Source organism: Vulpes vulpes, chromosome X, assembly GCF_048418805.1.
Source record: "Vulpes vulpes isolate BD-2025 chromosome X, VulVul3, whole genome shotgun sequence".
NCBI classification, from domain to species: domain Eukaryota; kingdom Metazoa; phylum Chordata; class Mammalia; order Carnivora; family Canidae; genus Vulpes; species Vulpes vulpes.
In genome coordinates, this window is record NC_132796.1 from 13,218,380 (window position 1) to 13,240,861 (window position 22,482).

At 39.3% G+C, this 22,482-nt stretch overlaps 2 protein-coding genes across 19 annotated transcripts in view; one reads left to right on the plus strand and one right to left on the minus strand.

The window, feature by feature from the left end:
- The window catches only part of REPS2 (RALBP1 associated Eps domain containing 2), a 222,107-nt gene that overhangs the window by 122,661 nt on the left and 76,964 nt on the right, over positions 1-22,482 (plus strand). For 12 of the 18 annotated variants that reach the window (XM_025997515.2, XM_025997510.2, XM_025997514.2 and 9 more), the window contains 4 exons: positions 4,734-4,803; positions 6,486-6,560; positions 10,982-11,027; positions 14,150-14,286. In XM_025997515.2, coding sequence (XP_025853300.2) covers positions 4,734-4,803; positions 6,486-6,560; positions 10,982-11,027; positions 14,150-14,286 — 328 coding nt within the window. The remainder of the gene's footprint in view (positions 1-4,733; positions 4,804-6,485; positions 6,561-10,981; positions 11,028-14,149; positions 14,287-22,482) is intronic. The other 6 variants (XM_072743698.1, XM_072743699.1, XM_072743700.1 and 3 more) reach the window with 1 other exon arrangement.
- On the minus strand, positions 20,564-21,867 carry LOC112919141 (L-lactate dehydrogenase B chain). The gene has a single exon (XM_025997518.2). The coding sequence runs from the start codon at positions 21,783-21,785 to the stop codon at positions 20,781-20,783; it is 1,005 nt and encodes a 334-aa protein (XP_025853303.2). The 5' UTR covers positions 21,786-21,867; the 3' UTR covers positions 20,564-20,780.

The window sequence follows — 22,482 nt, forward strand, 5'->3', positions numbered from 1 at the left end:
TGGAGATACTTTTAAAAACGCACGCACACTCTGATGTCCTTGATGACATTATGAATATTCACCTTTATGGACGTGATGTGCAGCTAGTTTTATGTTATATACTTTTGTATACTTTAAATTGGCTCTTTGGGGGGTGGTGGTGGGTGGTGGTTTAAAGTCTTTGCTTTTGCCCTGTCCAAACAAGAAAGCAAAACAATAACAACTCCTCATTCCCAACAAAATTGTTATATTCTAGGGTGGGGTACTTTTACATAATCATGTAATAATATACAGAATTCAAGGACAAAGTAATGAGGCTAATTGATGCTTTGGCCATTCAAGAAGTATAGGTCAAATTTTAGTAGCTAATGATTAAATATTTCATTTTTTCTATTTTATTCATTGTTCTTTCTGCCAATCTTTTAATCTCTCATGAATGCATGCATAGGATTTAAGTAGATCTTGGTACTAGTCCTGTGAGGGATGATTCCGTATAGGTGTTTGTGCTCTGAATGAAGCTGTAGCTGATTTAGGTCATGAGAACTTTTTTTCAGCAGTACAGATCAGATCTCTCGACAGTAGAGCAGTAACCGTGTATTTGTTTCCTTCAAGAATTAAAGATTATAATTTCAGGTAAAGTCCTCTTTAGCAGTGCTTCTTACATTACTGGATGTCTTTCTTTTGTAAATTAGCTTTGCTAAAATGTAATTCACATGTTATACTCCTCTAAAGTTTATAATCCAGTGGTTTTTAGTATATTAAGAGAGCTGTGCAACCATCAATATAGTCTTAATTTATTTTATTATTTATTTATTTAGCCATTCATTCATTCATTCATTCATTCATGAGAGACAGAGAGAGAGGGAGAGAGAGAGGCAGAGACACAGGCAGAGGGAGAAGCAGGCTCCATGCAGGGAGCCTGACGTGGGACTCGATCCCAGGTCTCCAGGATCAGGCCCTGGGCTGAAGGCGGTGCTAAACCGCTGAGCCACCTGGGCTGCCCAATATAGTCTTATTTTAGAACTTTTTTTTATCACCCCAGAAAAGGGAAAGCCTGTGCTCATTAGCAGTCACTGACCGTACCCTCTCCCCTCCAACCTCTGGTGATCAGTAATCTATTTTCTGTTTCTTAATTTGCCTATTGTGAACATTAAATATAGAACCACACAATATATGGTGGGTTTTTTTTTTTTTTTTGGTGATTGCCTTCTTTAAGTTCATTGTTATAGCATATGTCAGTGCTTCATTCCTTTTTATTGCTGAGTAGGGTTCTGTTGTGTGGATCTGCCACATTTTGTTTGTATGTTCTTTAGTGGATGGACATTAGGCTTGTTCCCACTTTGGGGTTGTGAGGGAAAAATGCTGCTATGAACATTCATGTATCAAGTTTTGTGTGGATTTAATGTTTCAGTTCTTTTGGCTGTTTACCTAGGAGTGGAATTGTGCATCATACTGTAATTTGTGTGTAACTTTTTGAGGTACTACCAAACTGTTTTTCCAAGCACCTGAAGCATCTTACATTTCTCTACCAGCAAGCAATGTAGGAGGGGTCCAATCATTCCACATCCTTGTCAACACGTGTTATTGTCCGTGTTTTTTATTTCAGCCATCCTAGTGGGAGTTAAGTGGTTGGTATCTAATTGTGGTTTTGATTTAAATTTCCTAGTGACTACTGATGTTGAGCACCTTTTCTTGTGATTATTTGCTATTTGTGTATCTTCTTTGGTGAAATGTCTGTTCAATCCTTTGTCCATTTATACATTGGGTTATTATTGAGTTATAAGTGTTATTTACATATTCTGAATATAAGTCCCTTATTAGATACATAATTTGCAAGTATTTCTTTTCTTTGTTTTTTCTTTTTCCTTTCTTGATAGTGTCCTCTGGAACACGAATGTTTTTTTACTTTAATGAGGTCCAGTTTGTCTATTTTTTTCTTTTGTTGCTTGTCCTTTTGTTGTCATATCTAAGAAACCATTGATTGCCTAACAGAAGATCATGAAGATTTACTCCTATGTGGTCTTCTAAGAATTGTATAGTTTTAGGTCTTACATTTAGGTCTGTGATCCAGTTTGAGTGAATTATTCTGTATGCCGTGAAGAAGAGGTCCACCTTAATTCTTTTTTTTATTTCAAAGATTTATTTATTTACTTTAGAGAGAGAAGAGAGAAAAAGAGAGAGAACAGGGGAGGAGGGTCAGAGGGAGAAGGAGAGTCTTAAGCAGATTCTGCACTGAGCATGGAGCCCAATGTAGAGCTCAGTCTCACAACCTTGAGATCATAAGCCAAAACCAAGAGTTGGGCGCTTAACAGACTGTGCCACCCAGGTGCCCCAACCTTCATTCTTTTGTATATGGATATCCAGTTATCTCAGAATCATTTATTGAAAAGACAATTTTCCCCCATTGAATTGTTTTACACCCTTGTTGAAAATCAGTTGACTGTAAATTTAAGGGTTTATTTATAGATTCTCAATTGTATTCCATTGATCTAGATGTCTGTCATAATGCTAGTACCACCCTGTCTTAATGAATATAACTTTTTGGTAAATTTTGAAAGGAAGTTTGAGTCCTTCAACTTTGGTCTTTTGTTTTTTTTCTTTTTAAAGAATCTTTTCATTATTCTGGCTTCCTTGCATTTCTTTATGAATTTTAGGACAAGCTGTTCAAATTCTGCAAAAAAGCAAAGAAGGATTGCACTGAATCTGTAGATGAATTTGGGGAGTATTCCATCTTAACAATATTGAATCTTCTTACCCATGAGCATGGGATGCCTTTCCATCTATTTTGGTTTAAAAATTTCTTTCAAAGGTGTTTTTTTTTGGGGGGGGGGGAATGACTTTTTAATCTATATTTTCTACTCCTAAATAATTTTCTTCTATTAGGGATCTAGTTTATAGTTGACTGGGCAAAGCAAATGAAAGAAAGGCACTGTTAAGATACATTCTGTGTTCTATTGGAGATAGTAGATTTTGGGAAATTATATCTGGAAGCTTCATGGTAATGCCAAGAATGACCTGCTTGAGGATTGTTAAATCCTAGATCAGGTTACCACCAAGCAGTACTGAACTCCATTCTTCAAAACAGTTGAAAAACAGAAGTATTGCTTATCTCAGTAGGGTTGTTCAGATTCTGAGAGGCAAACCAGTTAAACCTTCTGTAGTACCAAATAGCTCCAGGATTTAACCCACTTCCTTTAAGGTTTATTTAATTTTCTGAATATGTTTAAAATTTAAAAAATGTCAAAGGACATATAGTGACAGGTCCTCCTCCCATCCTTTTCCCCATCTACCCAGTCAGTCTCCCTTTAATGTTTATGTATCTTTCTAGAATTTGTTTATATGTATAGTAATTATTAATATATATTATTCTTTTATCAAAGGTCTTAGAATGTGTATTAATTGAAACTTAAAAAAAAGATTTTATTTATTTATTTATGAGAAACAGAGAGAGAGGCAGAGATACAGGCAGAGGGAGAAGTGGCTCCATGTAGGGAGCCCGACATGGGACTCGAGTCCCACGTCTCCAGGATCACACCCCGGGTGGAAGGTGGTGCTAAACTGCTGGGCCACCTGGGCTGCCCTAATTGAGACTTTAAAAGAAATTTATAATAAGTAGATTTTAAACAGATCAATACGTGATTAATTTGGGTATTCTTTCTTATTAGTATTAGTGAAGACTTTCCCCTGATTGAGTTAGGAGAAAATTTTGTTCTGTTCATTTTTCTTATTCCTTGACAAGGAGGCTGTTTGAATCAGGGTTGAACACTCTCTGCATAACACATTTTGGCAAATACATACATTAGGGGCCACTTGTCAGAACCTCTCTCTGCTTGTGAAAAAGTACATAAAGTGCAGGTTTTTTTTTTTTTAATATTTTTTAATTATTTATTTATTTATGATAGTCACAGAGAGAGAGAGAGAGAGAGGGAGGGAGGCAGAGACACAGGCAGAGAGAGAAGCAGGCTCCATGCACCGGGAGCCTGATGTGGGATTCGATCTCGGGTCTCCAGGATCGCGCCCTAGGCCAAAGGCAGGCGCTAAACCGCTGCGCCATCCAGGGATCCCCCTGCAGGTTTGTTTTTGACAGAATGGGCAAATGTTACATAATTCTCCAGCTGAATCCCACACTGGATTCATATTTAATATACAGTCTTATACATATATCTAAATCTGAATTGTCATTTTTTTCTCCGCATGTGTAAATTTTCTTTTTTTTAATTAAAAAATTTTTAAAGTAATCTCTATACCCAATGTGAGACTCAAATTCAGGATCCTGAGATCAAGAGTCACGTACTCTATCGAGTGAGCTAGCCAGGTGCCCAACATGTACATTTTCTTTTTTTCTTTTTTTTTTTTTTTTTAGATTTTATGTATTTATTCATGAGAGACACAAACACACACACAGAGAGAGAGAGAGAGAGAGAGAGAGAGAGAGGCAGAGACACAGGCAGAGGGAGAAGCAGGCTCCATGCAGGGAGCCCGATGTGGGACCCGATCCCAGGTCTCCAGGATCACGCCCTGGGCTGAAGGCGGCACTAAACCGCTGAGCCACCCGGGCTGCCTTGTATATTTTCAACACAAATTAGCTTATACCTCACTGGGAGTCTAAAAAAATAAAGTAGTATTAAATGTCAGGGTTTACTGAAGACAGAAATATTGGCAAGCTATGTTGCTTTTAAAGCATTTTCATCATATGTATGTGCAACTTAATTTCCATTTCAACCTGTATAATTTATTTACTTTTTTCCCCCAAGAAGCTATCTATTAAAGACACAGCTGACTTTCCTGTCCCAACCCAAGATGTGACTAGTGATGACAAACAAGGTATGAAAAGAATGAGTTTTCTTCCTTTAGGAACATTCTACCTGTGTTTCTTCATCTATTTCTCTTGGAATGGCTGGCTTCTGGAGCATATGAGGACAGTAGTCACCATGTGAACACATTTGGATGGTTTAAGTAGTTCAAATTGTTTTCAGAAAACTGTAGTTTCTTAAGTGGTAATGGGAGCTTCCAAAGCCCCCCAACTCATTGGCCCCTTACTCACTGCTGACCCTCAAACTATACTTTACATTGAAATTGGGTTGCACTAATTAGAAAATGACTGGAAGCTGGAAGAATTGAGAGCTTAACATGTTGGGTTGGCAGATGTGAGCCCAGAACATCAGTATAAATGCGTATTTGTGCACAGGTCTAATCCTTGAGGAAGTTATCTTCTGTCCCTGGGATTTATCTTCTGACTTTGTGTCATGGAGCCAGCAACCATTTGTCTGTCTTACCTGGCGGGTGAGAAGCAGTATAGCACAGTTTTCCATGTCAGAGCTACCTTGAAGCACAGAGATGAGTTGGCCTGGGAATATTTAGTAGAACAGGAGGACATCTAACCCCTTCCCCCAGCACTACTCCGTATAATGCTTCATAATCTACCAGGTCCTTCCTCATTCATTGTCTTACTCAGTTTTCTTTTTTTTTTTTTTTAATTTTTATTTATTTATGATAGTCACAGAGAGAGAGAGAGGCAGAGACACAGGCGGAGGGAGAAGCAGGCTCCATGCACCGGGAGCCTGATATGGGATTCGATCCCGGGTCTCCAGGATCACGCCCTGGGCCAAAGGCAGGCGCCAAACCACTGTGCCACCCAGGGATCCCTGTCTTACTCAGTTTTCACAAAACTCAATGGAGGCTAGTGTGTTTTATCACCTAAAATACAGAGATGAGTAAACCGAAGTATAGGCAGTATGAATCATTAGTTTAATAATAAAAAGAGTGGAGATAAGAACAAACATTTTCTAAGTCTCCAGCCAGTATTCTTTCTATTATTCGATACTGATTTACTACCCGTGAATGACAGGCTTATCTGAAGGGACTAAAAATCAGTGAAACTATTGTAGGGGTTATTGTTGAGACCTGCCATCGTTGCAGCTTTGTATGGAAGTTAAACATGAAAAATAAGTTTCCTATTAGGAAATAATAATTGCTTGCTCTCTTTTTTTTTTTTTTTTTTAATTGCTTGCTCTCTATTTAAATATTTGCTCAGGAAAGGTAGGCCGAACTAGACATTTTTTTGCAGCAGTGCATGCTCTGATCAGTGTCTTTACTAGTGGGTCTTAGCCTTGACTGCACATTGGAATAACTGGATGAGGTCTAAAAATACTGAAGGCTCCATCTCACTCCTAGAGAGATTCTGATGTCATTGGTCTGGGTGCCAAGAATGAAATGGGGAAATTTCTGATACTTTCTCGTAATACTCCTTGTAGCCACTAAAGGTGCTCTCTGTTGAAAGTTGGAAATACTGCTTTGTTCTTTGTGGGATGAGAACCTGTTCTTTGTGGGATGAGATACTTTAAGGGGATCTTTATTGTTTTATAGAGTGCTATAGCAACCTGCAAATGGTTCATAACACCATTTCCATAAGTGATGACTAGGGATTCTTTGTTTTAATATACTGTGCCTCAGACATAAAATTTACAGTTTTTTTCTTTTCTCCGTTCTTTCTTGTGTTCTTTAAGAACAAAACAAAACGCGTCTAGCTTTGAAAAGTACTGCAGATGAAGCCTTACCAAAGGATATGTCCGAGGATCCAGGTAGGAGAAAACCATTATACTATATTTTTATGTAATTATTTATTAGTTTAAAAAACCCAGTAGTTTCTGTGAGTAGAAAATTAGTAGTAATGTAGATTTCTCTCTAAATATTTCCCTTGTGTTTTATTCTAAGAAAACCTTTTGGTTGCTTTTTACTCCTTCCCTCTTTTCAGGTATGAGAAGAGGGTGTTTTTTTTTTTTTTTTTTTTTAAGTTCTGAGTTTAGGTTTCACTGATAGGATCACTCAGTTTGAAGTTAGAGTCTCACTGTTACTTTTACTATAAAATTGGGAAGGTTCGGAGTTGAGATTTCAGTAAGCCATTGTGGTTTCTGTGTAGAGTTAAGGAGCTGATGGGGTAGATCAACTGGAGGCCCACAGTTGAACTTTTCCATTTCCAAAGCAAAAATCTCAGATATTTTCATTAAACTTCACCACCACCAAGAAGGCAAGGAAGTGTGCTTATACATGGAGTGGATTCCAAGGAGAAAAAAAAGTTGTGTTTGTCCATATTTTGGAGAGTTGGAACTATGTCTGTTACCTGTGGAGATGACCAGGCCTGTGTCCTCAGCTCACTTGAATGGGAACCATCACCGAACCAGGCTGAACCTAGTTAAAAACAAACTGGCTAGGGAGGGTGTTACTATTTGGAGCTCCAGGTATAAGGTTGTAAAAGAAGTTGCTGCATTCTCTCATTGTTATCTCTCATAATATTTAATTAAGTAAATCATGTTTGTTTTGGTTAACTAGCTATCATCCCTGGCTTATTTGTTTAAAGTTGGAACAAAGGAATCAATGTAACATTGAGGCTTGTGCTACTATAGTACAGTATTTCCCAAACACTAAGTACTTTCAAGGTTTAAAAGAGAGGGGTGGGGGAAGAGAGAGCATGAATATGAATGAGAATATATGATTGAGATCAGTGATGAGGTTTAAGAATCTGTGTTTTTCGGCAGCCCCCCAGGCAATTCTGATGTGTAGCCTATTTTGAGAACCTCTGTCTCTAGGAAATGATGTTAAGAAATAGAAAATTGAGATTGTAGATCAACCGTGACTCCAAAAGTGATAAGAATTCTCAAGCCTGGTTTGGGCTTTTGAAAATGATTTGGGTTCCTTCATCATAGGGAGAAATGCTCAGTTTATGTAAAGGCAAATGGATTGCTGGCTTGTTAGAGAATTGGACTTTAGGCTTACCCTCTTACCCCGTTTCAGGACAAATGCCCAAGGTAGGTTCTTTCCATCTCTAATTTCTGGAGCTAAAGTGGATGCGCCTCAGTTTTTGTCAACTTCATGTTAACAGTATTAATAAAAGATAGTTGAATTTGGAGAGTTAGATTGGTGCTTTTCCAACAGCCTTTGAGGTTAATAACTTCCTGTTTTTTCCATGAACATTATGTGTTCTCTGGAGCATGAACTTTAGACGTCATTTTTAAGATTCCTTCATTGAATAGGGCATGGTGTCACCAGACAAATGCTATCAGCGTGTGCCACAGTGCATGAAGTACATCTGAATTTGTTTCACATTCTGCCTGGGAACACGCTATGTGGTTTCTGATTCATTTTTACCATTGCAACACCTTTCTGGAGTGGATATGAGGGAATCCCTCATCTGAAAACATATTTAATACCCTCTTTGCTGGGGGCATGTTTGGATTTCTAGTGTGAGACACTATAGTTTCAAGGTGGTGGTTTTTAATTCTGAATGTCTGTCCATGCCATACAGATGTTTCACCTCAGTTGAATTGCTGCCTTTTTGAAAATTAAACTTTAGGCTTGCTTTTTTTATCCTATTTCAGTTTGCTGCAAAGATGACATGCCTGGGGTGTTCTAGGAAGTTGTCATTCTTCTTCCCTCTTCCCAGCTAAATGAAAAGCTGTGATCTACCCACTGGCTTCTGCCTGGATTCCAATACATCATGCCCTGGCCATTTTTGCAGTTATTCACATGTCCCAAATGCTGAGTCTGACTTTCAGGGACTTGGAGGCTGATGGAAGACTTAATTGGAATAGTGTTCTCTAGCTTTTTGTGATCTGAAACCTGTGGGGACTTACCAAGATCTGCCTCGGATATATTTTCTCAGGTGGCAAGAGAATTATCCCCCTGTCCTGCTCTTCCACAATGGATGATAATAATGATGATAATAATGATAATAGTAATGGTGAAGAGGATGATATTGTGGTGGGACCATTATCAGGGAATGGAGGGATTTCCTTGTCACATATTTTTAAATATGCTTTTACCCTTTTAATTGCTGAAAGTGGATATATTAGTGGAGTCTAATACATTCCTTAGCTAACGTCATATTTCAGCCTAATTCAACAAGGCACACTACACAATGGTAATCTTTTTCTTGATGTCTGTAGGTCATGCTGAGACCTCTTTGCCCTCACACTGTAGTCTTCAAACACCATCGGTGACTCTAGCAGCTGCCCCACTGCCAGCTGTCACCCCATGGTCTTAAGTTACCTGCTCCCACTTGCACTTCCTTTGCTGTCTAAGCTTGAAGAATTAGGAGCATTCTACAACTGTAATATTTTGCAATTCTAAAATACATTTAGTTTTCAAAGTACCTTTACCTTCTCTCTCCTTTGAGAAAAGGGCCACATTTTTATTATCTTCATTCTGTAGACTAGGAAACCAAGGCTCAGAAACATAATAGCTAGGGTTGTGGCCAGGAGGGACACATAGACCTCAGGATTCCTCTCCAGGTCTTCACTGCTTATCCATACCCCACACCCCATCTGTCTGTCTATCTCTCACTGGCAGGGTTCACCCCTCCTTCCACACCCATTCTCAACCCAGCAAAAAGACAAAGATAATGGTAGTTGACAAAAGAATTAACGGTCACCCCCATGATCTGGTTTGGGGAACCAGACTTTATTTTAATGTGACTGAGGCTTTCCCGACCCATATATTTCTGGAAAGCAGTGTGGTCTGAGAGAGAAGAGGAATTCTGAGCCAGCTGTGGGCAGCCTGCCCAGAGGGCAGCCCCCATCTTTGTGGTGAGTCTGGTCACACTGTCCACTTAGCCCCACGGCTGCCTGCTTGACTGCAGGACTGGCTCCCCTTTAGCTGCTTTCCCTGATTGCCTGGGGTTTGTGTTTATGGGAGGTGGGGTAGGGGAAACTATGTGCACATGCAGGTGTGGGTGCATGATAATGGACAGAACAGGGCTCAAACTCCTCAGGCCTCCCATGCTTTTCAGGGCTCTGGCAGCATTTTGATGGATTGAAGTCAAAAGATGCCCGTGTTCTCACTACAGCAAGCTAAAATGCTTATTTTGGGGAGAAATGTATCTTTTCTACAACTGACTATATCTAAGGGAATATATATTGCTAATTTGCTTTGTGCCTTGTTAGCATTTTTAGCTCCCCTTTCTCTCCTGCTTATCTAACCCATGGATTTTAATGGCCATCATCAATTCAGGCTGCTTCATCCCAAGGAGGGTTTTTATCTTTAGAGCAATGTAAAAAAGGATGGGATAATTCATTGAGATGTTTTCTCTCTGGAAGAATTTGTGGAAACAATATACAAACTATATTCTCCTTGTTCCTAGTTAGTAGCACTTTTTCTATGGATTTTTATGACATTTTTTGTTGAAAAATTTGCAGTGTTTGCAAAACCTTAGCATAACTAATGGTTTCTAAAGTTGTCTTCCAAAGGGTATTGAAAACATAAAAAAGGATTAATGTTTTTGTAAATGTTTCTAATTACTCCCAACAACTTGTGATGGGAAAGTAGGCTCCATGGGTGTTGATACTGAGCAAGTTAGTTTATAATTTAAATTCAATAAGGAAAAGTCATATGATTGATGAAATATTTTGATGATTTCACTCCATAATATCCTCCGTATGATTTGGTCACAGAGACAGAGGACACACGAATATTTTCTTATAGGAAAATCTGTGTAGCTCATTTCCACTTAACTTGTGGGACCTTTGATTTCCTGTGGTAATGCTCTGGTAGTGTGTACTTTAAGAAAAATCTTAAAATGTATGACCTGATAGATTTCTTTTTAGCCTTTAGGGGAAGCTGGTTCAAAATCAATTACTAGGCTGTCATGATAGACTAAGAAAACCATACGTCTGAACCCACTATTATTTAAGTAGATAACCCCGTGAGAGGGTTGTCTTTTTAGACTGGAATTTCTTTATTCATCAACATAGATTTGAGAATAGCTTCTTAGTGTTCTGACAAAAGGAAAAAAATGTTGATTTCTCTGTCCTTTGAATTGTGCCTTTAGCTTTAGAAATAAAATTACAAAATAATGAAAACGTGGAGACGGTTAAGTTCTCCACAGGGACACCTGTACCTCACATTTACCTGTTGATGTATTTGTTCTGTACTAGCCCAAGTATTGCTTATAAACCTGTTCAACTGCAGAAATGAAAGCCAAGTAAACAACAACTAATCTTTGTTTCAGCCACTTCTAAGGATTCCAACAGTCTCAAAGCAAGACCAAGATCCAGGTAGTGTTTGTTTAATTTCTGCTTTAATGCCCTTTGTATCCTGTCCCTGACTAGAAATAAAATCCTACACCCGAAGCCCAACCCACAATTTCCTTTTCCTTCAGATTTGAAGCTTAGAATAGATGTGAATTCACATGTCATGAAGGGCCTGTTTGGAGCATGCAGTGCTGCTGGGAGACTCTTAGTTTCTGTGTTTATTAGTGCTGGAAGATGGTGGCTGCTGCTGGCTGGTCGCCTGACAAGAACTGGTTTGTGTGGATATGGCCCACTTGTTGCAGGATGATAAGGAATAGAGGGCAGTAGCTTTGGAGAGAAGGAAATGTGGTTAAAAGGTTACACTGAAATTTACCATCATGACAAGGTGGACCCCAAAAAGTAAGATGCCTGAGGGATAAAGCCTAGAGTAGGAAAAGAAAATGCTCACAGTGATTTTAATGAGGCTTTAAGCTTTAGGTAAGCAGTGCTTATGGTCTCTTTTATCCTTAGAGCCTCTTTTAGGCTTCACAATTTTTAGATCGGTAGAAGCTAGTAGAAGAGGAAGTGCAAGTAAGACAGAGCTGCGGTTGACATCAGACATCAGAATGGAGGATCAAGGAGAAATACAGAAACATTAATAGAACATCAGAGAGGGGTACTGGTATTGGGATCACTCTTCAGTGGTAGACAGCAGTGTAAGACAGGACAGTACATATGTGTTTTCCAAGTTTTGCTTTGGCTCTCGGTAACTTTTTTTTCCTTTGGCTACTTAGACACATTCCTGAAGAAGTGAATTTAAATCTGATCTTATTTCATATGCTTGAAGTATTGATGTTTAAGGAAACCTCATTTTTTTGTAAATCTAAGAGTTACCCCTTAGTTTGTTTATCTTTTATGTCTGGATTTTCTAAATTGGGGGTTTTGTTTCCTTATTTAGAGAAGATACAGATATCTAAATATTTTTTTGGAACAATAGATACAGTAATTCTTTTGGTTACTGTTTCTGTGGCTAACACATTTCCTCATCTTTTTTTTTTTTTTAAAGGATCAACAGATCTTTTACTGTACTGGCTTACAGTATTGGCTTTAGGATGTAGGAATAGTAATATTTATCTGTCCTCATAAAAAACTTTTGAATTACAGAAATCTGTTTATGTGTGCTATGTTAACTGTAGATTAAACCTCACAGTTTTCTTTTGTTGACTTCCTCTGTTTCTCAAAGCAAATGAAAGTACAAGATTTCATAGTCACATGTTCTGTTATTAATATCTCTGGCCAACTTGTATATATTATTCTTTTAGGGATTGGTCTCTTGATAGAATTTAGATGTTTTTATTTTCATTGCTCCCAACTGGGTCTTCACTGAGACTGAGAGGATCAAATTATTTTTATCTTCCTTTTTAGAATAATAAAACTCTATAGAACTCTGAGGGAAAGAGGGAAGATCACCATTCTAACACTACTTATATTCATTATTTTGTTGATTCCTGCACGTTTGTATTTAAATTGGTTGTAGTCATACTTTTACTTATTTAATATTCAGTTAACTTTCCATATGAAAATACTGGTATATATATGGAAGTAGAATGGAATGAGATATGTAGTGTCGGATGGTGTGCCTTACTCTATGTATGTGTTTTGATATACACACAAACGCACATCATATTTTCTTTCTTGACTGAAGAATGTCACTAAAGCTCTTTCTGGCAGAGAAGTTTTTTCTTTTTTAATTTCTAGCTAGAGTCTCTGATTTCCTTTTTAAATCAAGAGTCCCCATTTGAAAACTTTGTTGTCCTTTTCTATTGGTTTCCTTTTACTCTGATTGAAGTATTAGAGCATTCTTCCTGCCAGTTCCTATATGCCTTTGCCTTGCCTGTCTTGCCAGTTATTTTACGGGGACCACTCCAGAGCATGTTACATGCCATTGTGGTGGTTTTATGAAAGATTGCAACCTTGCATGACAAACAACTCTTCAACTACCACAAAGGAACCTTGAGGAGGGAATGATTCAGGAAAGTGCAAACTTGTTATGTCAAAATGAGCTTTACCAAGAACTGAGGTTGTGTCATAATTATCAATAGATTCAGATTTCATAAATGGCACTCTAATAGCTAAATACTAATAATAGTTTTCTGAGGTTAATTTGTCCCTAGAACATATCTCTGACTCAAAGGTCATTTTGTTCTTTGACAACTTAGACAAGAAGCTGAATAGAATGGATGTACACATCCACTTCTTAGAAAATCATATTGAGAACTCCTCCACAAACCTGTTTCTAAGCAATAGATAAATGTACTGAGTTGAATTCATTTAGAAAATAATTAAATCTGTAATAAATAGTGTAGCCGCTACTTCCAAAAGATTTCTTTCCTGGCTCGTAGACAGTATCAGAATATTTTTAAAATGGGATTTAGAAATAGATTGTAGTTTGAATTGAACCAGTGTAACTACCTAGCTGTGTGACCTTTGGCAGGTTATTTATTTCCTGTTTCTTTGAATGTAATTATTGGAGTTATAATTTCAGAAGTTGTCTAGTTAGTTACTGCCTTGTTACAGATTGAGGGAGAAAGTTAAGAGGAAGCTTTTGCTTTGAAAATTTCCCCATACTGGTATTTCTCATGGTAAAACAGCCTAGACCCTCCATCTGATTGATATGTTTCCCTTTCCTAAATTTTATTTGTGGCATATTCCCTTGAGCATCTGATGCTTACTCTTGGGTTATCTGCCCCGCTTCCACACATGCCTGTCATCAAGGTCACATGTAAACAGGAGAAAAGTGCTGCAGCCCGTTAAGACCACCAACCCCTTCTGTTACAATATGGAAATGCCTAAGCTGAAGGTTTACATGTTATTTTTATCGGCAGTACCAATAAAAACTGTTTTGAATTTATGGAAAGCTTTTCCTTTGGGTAAATTTAGGTCTAAGATATAATATGAACAAAGAGGTTAAAAAAGGTTCTGGTTCATGGTTTGGGTTTGGACAGATAATGGCACCCAAGGGACAGTCGAACTCATGATTGCTTTGAGATGGGCACTTGTCAGTCCTTTATAGTGATTTTGACTTTTTTGGGTATTTTCATTTCAGTCCTGCTTCAGAGACTAAAGCTTTGCTATCTCCCTTCTGACCTTCCCTTATTTTGCTGCAGATCTTACTCTAGCACCTCCATAGAAGAGGCCATGAAAAGGGGCGAGGACCCTCCCACCCCACCACCGCGACCACAGAAAACCCATTCCAGAGCCTCCTCCTTGGATCTGAATAAAGTCTTCCAGCCCAGTGTGCCAGGTGAAGTGCCCCTCTGCACCCCAGTCTTTCCCTTTCCTGTTGGAGTCACTGGATGTATGTCTGCCACAGAGGCCTTTGTGAGTCCACAGAATGAGCAGATCTGGCCATTTCCCATCCCAGGAAGGTCTTTGAGTTGCTATGGTATTCTGGGGGCGGGGGGGAAGCACTTCTAGGCAAATAAATATCCCATGTGTCTGGAGCCTTGCCCACACTCATATGGACCAAGAATTATGAAATTCTGTACCAAGAAGATGAAAATCCTTTAACCCCAGACATCCCACTGAGTGCATGGCTGGGGTCTTGTTCTCTGCATTGTGGTAATTTGCTGTCTGTTATTTCCTGAGACACTTATGTATGAAAGATCTTGGCAATTGACACCTGGCCAGAATCTTCTGTATCTTATCCTTGTGAAGATCCTGTGTATTGGAGGGTTTAATGCCAAGGGGGCCCCGCTTTCTAAATCTGACTGATGGTTAGGTGGTTGGTGGAGGGAACTGGGCAAGGGCTCCTCCAGGTGGCCTGCTGAGGGGCTTCTGGGGGTGGGGCTTCCTTGAGCCAGCTGCTATACAGCTGGGTTGGAGGGGGGTAGAGGTTGGAGGGTCCTGTCTGCTTCCCTGGCTTCCTGGGAAGTGGGAGATGTCCTCCTAGGGAACCTACAGAACAGCAGATGAGAACCATGCATGCCTTTGCTTAGTGAAGGTGCTAGGATGCAGCGCCTTCCCAAGTGTTATTTTGGGAGCAGCAAGGGCCTTTCCACTGACTAATGTAGGCAAGCTATAAATACAGTGATTTCCTGGAACTTTTTCTATATTTGTGTGCATTTTAAATCAAGCCAGCCTCAGATGCTAGTGATTTGCAGATTATTATCTTTTCTACTAAAGCAAGAAAAGACTCTCCTTGGCTCACACATTAGCATGACCTCTGTGTCCCAGCAGAGCTCAGCATGTTTTAGTTGTTCTAATAAAGTAGTCTCCTCACAGTAAAGTTGCAGATTGTTTTTTAATATACTAGAGTCTGGAACTCTCTATGAAATTTGATTCTCTGCCATGAGTTCATCAGATAAAAATTTGCCTTGCATTTTCTCCCATACTTTGATCCAAATTCTGGCATAATTTCATAGTAACTGGTATTTGAGGTGGGAATAGCCATGGATGATGATGCTATAAAAATTTCACATGGCTGGCGGATTATGACCCAGAAGATTTTTCTGTGCATGCAAGAAGATTAAAACAATCTGGGCAGCTATCTTAATACATTTTCCTTGCAAGGAGAGGCTGGAAACGTGCAAGCATCTTTCTGGCTGTGCAAGCCCACAAGGAGTGCCAGCTGTGCTGGGGAATGGATGTGCTGTGGCTTTTACGACATTGCATCATATGGTGGAAAAGACAAGACTGGATTTGGAGTCCAGCTTAGCTCTTATTAACTGTTTTGATTTTCAGCAAGTGGCTTAATCTTTCTGCATTTCAGATTTTTAATCTCTAAAATAGGGGCAACAGTCCACGGAGCTGTAGGGTTTTGGTAAGATAATAAACATAATCCTAATAGCAACATGTTTGGCCCATAGGCACTCATTTGCACAGAAATCACTGAGGAAAGCAGAGTGAGGACAAAGTCCCCTGACCCTCTTGATCTCCAGTGGGGCAGGAATGTGATCTGTTCCCTACAGTTGCTTGGTGGCCTCACAGAGGAACTGAGCCCCACTTGCCTGCTCTATTAGAAGCAAAGGATTGTAAAAAACAAAGTAAGTGAGGCTAGGTTGTTGAGCTGAGTCAGAGTGGCCTATGGTGGACTGATTGTGTGGAGAAGAAATAGGATAGACACAAGATGCAAAGAAGCAAGAATGAAAGAAGAAAGTGAAGAAAACAATAAGGTGGTTGTTATATAGGAGTGATGATGTTTCTATAAAGGGAGGAGAAGGAAATAGAAGACTGTAGTGACCAAGGGGACGAGAGCCTACAGAGAATCCTTCTCACAGACTTGGTGAAGGATTTGGACTTAAAAAGAGCTTAGAAGAGGGTGACATTAATGCCTTCAAATTTAGGAAGATCAGTTACGTGATATGGAGGAGAATTACATTTAGATTTAGAATGTGTATCTATAAAAGTGAACAAGCCACTTGAGCAGGATGGGACAATTGACTTTATCTTTGATATCTGTAAAAACAGTATGAACCTAAATTTCTAGGAGTCTAGGTTATCCTAGGGCTTTAGATGGGTGGGTGCTGGTATGACATCTAAAATGTATGTTTTCATAGGGATAAGCTGGTATGACATGATTGTTGTGTGTAAAAGGGAAATCACCTTTTGTAATAGCTGATCCAGGTCATGGAGCCATCCTGTCCAGGCCCAAACAGCTGCTGCATTTGAGAGAAAACAGAAATGTGCAAGAAAGACTGAATCAGTGATGATGCAAGTATACAAAATCTAGATGCAGTCAGACTTGGAACTTGTTCAGTGCTGTTTAGATTTTATAGCTCTGTATTTAGAGCCATAACACATATTTTATTTTATTATTATTTTGTTTTAGAGAATATATTTTATTACTGAAATTCCTGTAAGAAAAATCGCACTTTGAAGACAGTGCTTTTTGGATCTTGACTTCCTTTTCCTCATTGAAACAGTTGTTTTCATAAAGCAAATTTTCTCATAACAGGGGTTTCTTTTGTTCTGTGTGGGTGGGAACTCCCCTCCTTCCACTCCTAGCAGTGACCTGCCCCTTCCAGAGCCATACCTAAGGCTTGCAGCTGCAGGTTGCCACGGTGGTGGTCTACCCCTTCATTGCCGCCTCTACCATAAATAGCCCTGTTCCAGGCGTTGAGCATCCACCTGGCAGAAGGGGCAGTGCTTGTATGGAGAAAACAGCCATCTTTTTAAAGCTGAAGACCAGAAACCTTCATCACTTCCGCTCAATTCTAGCTGAGGAAACTTAGTTGCATGGATCTAGCTAGCTGCTAGGCAGCTAGGAAATGTAGTCCCTGGCAGGGTAGCTATTTCTCATTGACATCCCTCCGATAAAAGAGGAGTGGATGTTGGTAGACAGCTCTTTCCACCACATCCCATATGGCCAAATATATTCAGATACACGTGTTAAAACCATGGTGGTGGCTGAACAAAAACACATCCATGGGTAGTATCTACCCTTGGATAGCTAATGTTTTATTTCTGCTTTAGATGTACTGGAAATAATAATTAATTCCAGTGTTAAGAAATTATAGTACATCTGTATTATGGAAACTTATGAAGCAGTTAAAAAGAATAAGGGATGTGTATTAAGTGAAGAGCCATCTGTGATAAATTAAGTGAAAGAGGCATGATGCAGAATGTGTAGGCAACTGTGGTTGCCTCTGGGGAAGAGAATAAGATGACTGGGGACAGGAGTGAGAGAGAAACTTACTTTTCATTGAATAGCCACTTGTATCTTTTTAATTTTGCCTCATGTACAGATATTAAAATTTTTCTTTTCGCTCTATAGCTGCAGCAACTACAGTGGTACCTGAGAGTACCAGAAATGTCCTTTCTGACTGAGTTTACCTGTTTCAAACTTGCCTACCATACTATGTCCAGGGTATCTTTGTGGCCAGTCTGCTGCCACTTCTTAGAATGTAGCTAAAAGGACAGAAGCATTCTATAACATTCTATAGGGCTCTGACATGTTCTTCAGATTCCTCTAAAGTGCCCTTCCAACATTGAGGAATAGTTTTTGAAGGACTTCCCATAGCCTCCATTGTGAGATGTACAGATGGGCAAAGTGTGATAAGGCTCTGTCTCAACTTGGAAGGGGGTTGTATTATTTAGTTGGCCAGCTGAGAAGAGTCTGTCTGGGTTTTTCTACAAATTAGTATTTCTTTCTGCAACTTGAGAAATATGTAAACCCTTTGGGAATAAGAGACACAACATCTCTTATCAAATATAACCTTCAAGTTCTCTAAAGGATGAATTTGCTCACATAAATGGCCTCAGCTTTATAGATTTTCTTACTGTATCATTTGTATGAGTGCTTATTCCCTTTTAAAATCTAGTAGGATTGTGGGATTCCTGTTCCACCCCCAAACTTTTGGGTCTGCAGTACACAGCTGGTTAAGGGTTCACTTTGGTAGTCTGGACAGTTTTTTTTTTAATTAAAGCTTTATTGAGGTAAAATCTGCACACTGTAAAATTCGCCCTTTAAAAATATATAGTTCAGTGGCTTGTACTGTATTCATACTGTTGTGCAGCCACTAGCATTATCCAATTTTAGAACATTTTCCTCACCCAAAAAGAAACCTCATATTTATTCTTCTTCATTACTGTTTCCACTCCCCCCAGCTCTTGGCAACCTCTAGCCCACTGTCTGTTTCTATGAATTTGCCTGTTCTGGACATTCCATATTAATGGCATCATACAATATATGGTCTTTTGTAACTGGCTTCTTTCCCTTATTATAATATTTGCGGTATATCCATGTTGTAGCATGTAGGAGTACTTCATTCTTTCTATGGATGAATAATATTATATTGTAGGAATATGACACATTTTATCCATTTCTCAGTTCATGGATATACATGGGAGTGGAATTTCTGGGTCTTATGGCAACTCTAAGTTGGACATCTTGAGGAACTACCAAAGTGGCTGTACCAATTTACCTCATCTCACTAGCAGTATGTGAGGACTGTACTTTTTCACTCTTGAAATACTTATTGCCTGTCCTTTTTATTTTAGTCATCCTAGTAGGTATGAAATGGTATCTTATCATGGTTTTGATTTGCATTTTCTTTTTAAAAATTATTGTTATTTTAAAATAATCTCAATACCTAATGTGGGGCTCAAACCCACAACCCCAAGATCAAGAGTTGGATGCTCTCCTGACTGAACCAGCCAGGTGCCCCTTGATTTGCATTTTTCTAATGACAAATGGTGTTAAACATCTTTTCATATGCTTATTGCCCATTTTATGTCATTTTTGGAGAAATATCTGTTCAAAATCTTTACCTGTTTTTTTTTTTTTTTAAGATTTTATTTATTCATGAGAGACCAAGAGCCGGGGGGGGGGGGGGCAGAGACACAGGCAGAGGGAGAAGCAGGCTCCATGCAGGGAGCCCAACGTGGGACTCAGTCCCGGGTCTCCAGGGTCATGCCCTGGACCGAAGACAGGTGCCAAACCACTGAGCCACCCGGACTGCCCTTTACCCATTTTTAAATTGGGCTATATTTGTCTCTTCCTGTTGAGTTGTAAGGGTTCTTTATATATTTTGGATACAAGCCCCTTTTCAGATCCATGATTTAAAAATATTTTCTCTCATTTTGTGGGTTGTCCTTTCAACCTTTTTAATGGTATCCTTTGAAGTGCAGAAGCTTTTAATTTTGATGAAGCCCAGTTTATCTATTTTTTTTTATCATTTGTGCTTTTGGTGTCATATCTAAGAATTTATTGCCTAACTCAAGGTCACAAACACATACTCCTCTTTTCTTCTAAGATTTTTATGTTTTTAACTCTTATATTTAGGTCTGTGATCCATTTTGAGTTTATTTTTTTGTATGTGATGTGAGAGTAGGGGTTCAAAAAAATTTGTTTTTTGCATGTGGCTATCTAGTTGTCCCAGGACCATTTGTTGAGAAAAGTATTACTTACCTTTTATTTTCCTGGCCCACTTATCCACTTGTTAAAAATCGACTGACCATAAACATAAAGGATTGTTTCTGGATTCTTAATTCTATTCCATTCATTAATATATCTATCCTTTTTTTAAAAAAAGAATTTATTTATTCATGAGAGACACACAGAGAGAAAGAGGCAGAGACACAGGCAGAGGGAGAAGCAGGCTCCATGCAGGGAGCCCGACGTGGGACTTGATCCCGGGTCTCCAGTTATCACACCCCGGGCTGAAGGCAGCGCTAAACCACTGAGCCATCTGGGCTGCCCTAATATATCTATCCTTGTGCTAGTATCATACTGTCGTGATTGCTGCAAAATTATAATACATTTTGCAGTTGGGATATGAGTCTGCTCACTTTCATTTTCTTCTTTTCTTTCTTTTTAAAAAAGATTTATTTATTTATTTATTTATTTATTTATTTATTTATTTATTTGAGATAGAGAGAGAGAGAGCATGAGCAGAAGTGAGCAGCAAGTGCACGGGGTGTGGAGGGGCAGAGGGAGACAGAGCGAGAGAATCTCAAGCAGACTCCCTGCTGAGCGTGGAGCCCAATGCAGGCTTGATCTCAAGACCCTGAGATCATGACCTGAGCTGAAACCAAGCATCAGATGTTTAACCAACCAAGCCACCCAGGTGCCTCTCTTCTTTTTTTTTTTTAGAAGCACACTACGTTAGTTAATTTTATTTGTTCAAGGCTCATATTGCAAGCATTAAACCAAGCATGGGCTTTGATTCTGTGAGCCCAGATTCACATATTTAGGAAGATAAAAGCAAACTGTGATCCATGTATATGGATGAAAAACTAAAGGCTCACAGTTAATTACATCATGGTTTTAAATTTCTACAGCCTAGAAGCCAGAAGTCACAGATCTTTTAGGTCTTTCTGGATATCCCACAAGGTATCTGCACTTTTCTTGAGCTGGGCAACCTCATCATCCTTCAGCTTCTGATTGATCACACTGGTTAAGCCCCGAGCGTTCAGGATACACGGAAGACTCAGGAAGACTTCGTTCTCAATACCATACATGCCCTTCACCATTGTTGACACTGGATGAATCCTGGAGAGATGTTTCAACATGGATTCAATGAGATCAGCCACACTTAATCCAATAGCCCAGTTGGTATATCCTTTTAGCTTGATGACTTCATAGGCACTTTTAACCACCATCTTATGCACTTCCTTCCAATTTTCACTGTCGTTGTCTGTTCCCATTTCTGGATTCAGTTCCTGAAGAGAAACACCTGCCACATTCACTCCACTCCACACAGCCACACTTGAGTCGCCATGTTCTCCCAAAATCCATCCATAGCAGCTGCTGGGATGAATGCCAAGTTTTTCAGCCATAAGATAGCGAAATCTAGCAGAATCCAGATTACACCCACTTCCAATCACACGGTGCTTGGGTAGTCCACTTAGTTTCCAGGTAACATATGTAAGAATATCCACTGGGTTGGAAACCACAATTATGATACAATCAGGACTGTACTTGACTATCTGAGGAATAATGAATTTGAAGACATTAACATTCCTTTGCACCAGATTGAGGCGGCTCTCTCCCTCCTGCTGGCGGACTCCTGCAGTCACCACCACAATCTTAGAATTGGCAGTCACAGAGTAATCTTTATCTGCCACAATTTTAGGTGTCTGTAGAAATAAGCTCCCATGCTGTAGATCCATCATTTCTCCTTTGAGTTTATCTTCTAAAACATCCACAAGGGCAAGTTCATCAGCCAGAGACTTTCCCAGAATGCTGATGGCACATGCCATACCAACTTGTCCAACACCCACTACAGTGATCTTATTGTTTGGGATTGCAGCCTCTTCTTCTGCAACTGGTGCAATCAGTTTTTCCTTAAGAGTTGCCATTGTGCCCCGAGACCAGCGGCTGTAAGGGACGCGCGAAGGAGACCAGGTTAGCAGCGCGCGTCTCCGCCGGCGCAGGATCCACAAGGCACCTCTCTTCTTTTTCAAGATTGTTTTGGTATTCTGGATCCCTTGCATTTCCAAATGAAATTTAGGATCAGGTTGTCAATTTCTATTTAAAAAAAAGAAAGGCAGCTGGGAGTTTGGCAGGGATTACATGGACTGTGTAGATCAGTTTGGTTAGTATTGCTATTCAACAGTATTTTTTCCCAAACTTAATAATAAGGCTAATGGACAAATAAAAATTGTGCATATTTATGGTGTACAACATGTTTTCCATCTTAACGATATTAAGTCTTCCAATCCATGAACATAGGATGTATTTCCATTTAAGTCTTTAGTTTCTTTCAACAATATTTTATAGTTTTCTTTCTTTTTTTAAATTTTTATTTATTTATGATAGTCAGAGAGAGAGAGAGAGAGAGAGAGAGAGGCAGAGACATAGGCAGAGGGAGAAGCAGGCTCCATGCACCAGGAGCCCGATGTGGGATTCGATCCGGGTCTCCAGGATCGCGCCCTGGGCCAAAGGCAGGCGCTAAACCGCTGCGCCACCCAGGGATCCCTATTTTATAGTTTTCACATATAAGTTTTACATTTGTAAAAATTTATTCTTAAGTGTTTTGTTTATTTTGATGTTAGT

Excerpts from the sequence above, each read along its gene's own strand:
- LOC112919141 (XM_025997518.2), bottom strand. The coding sequence starts at position 21,785 with ATGGCAACTCTTAAGGAAAAACTGATTGCACCAGTTGCAGAAGAAGAG.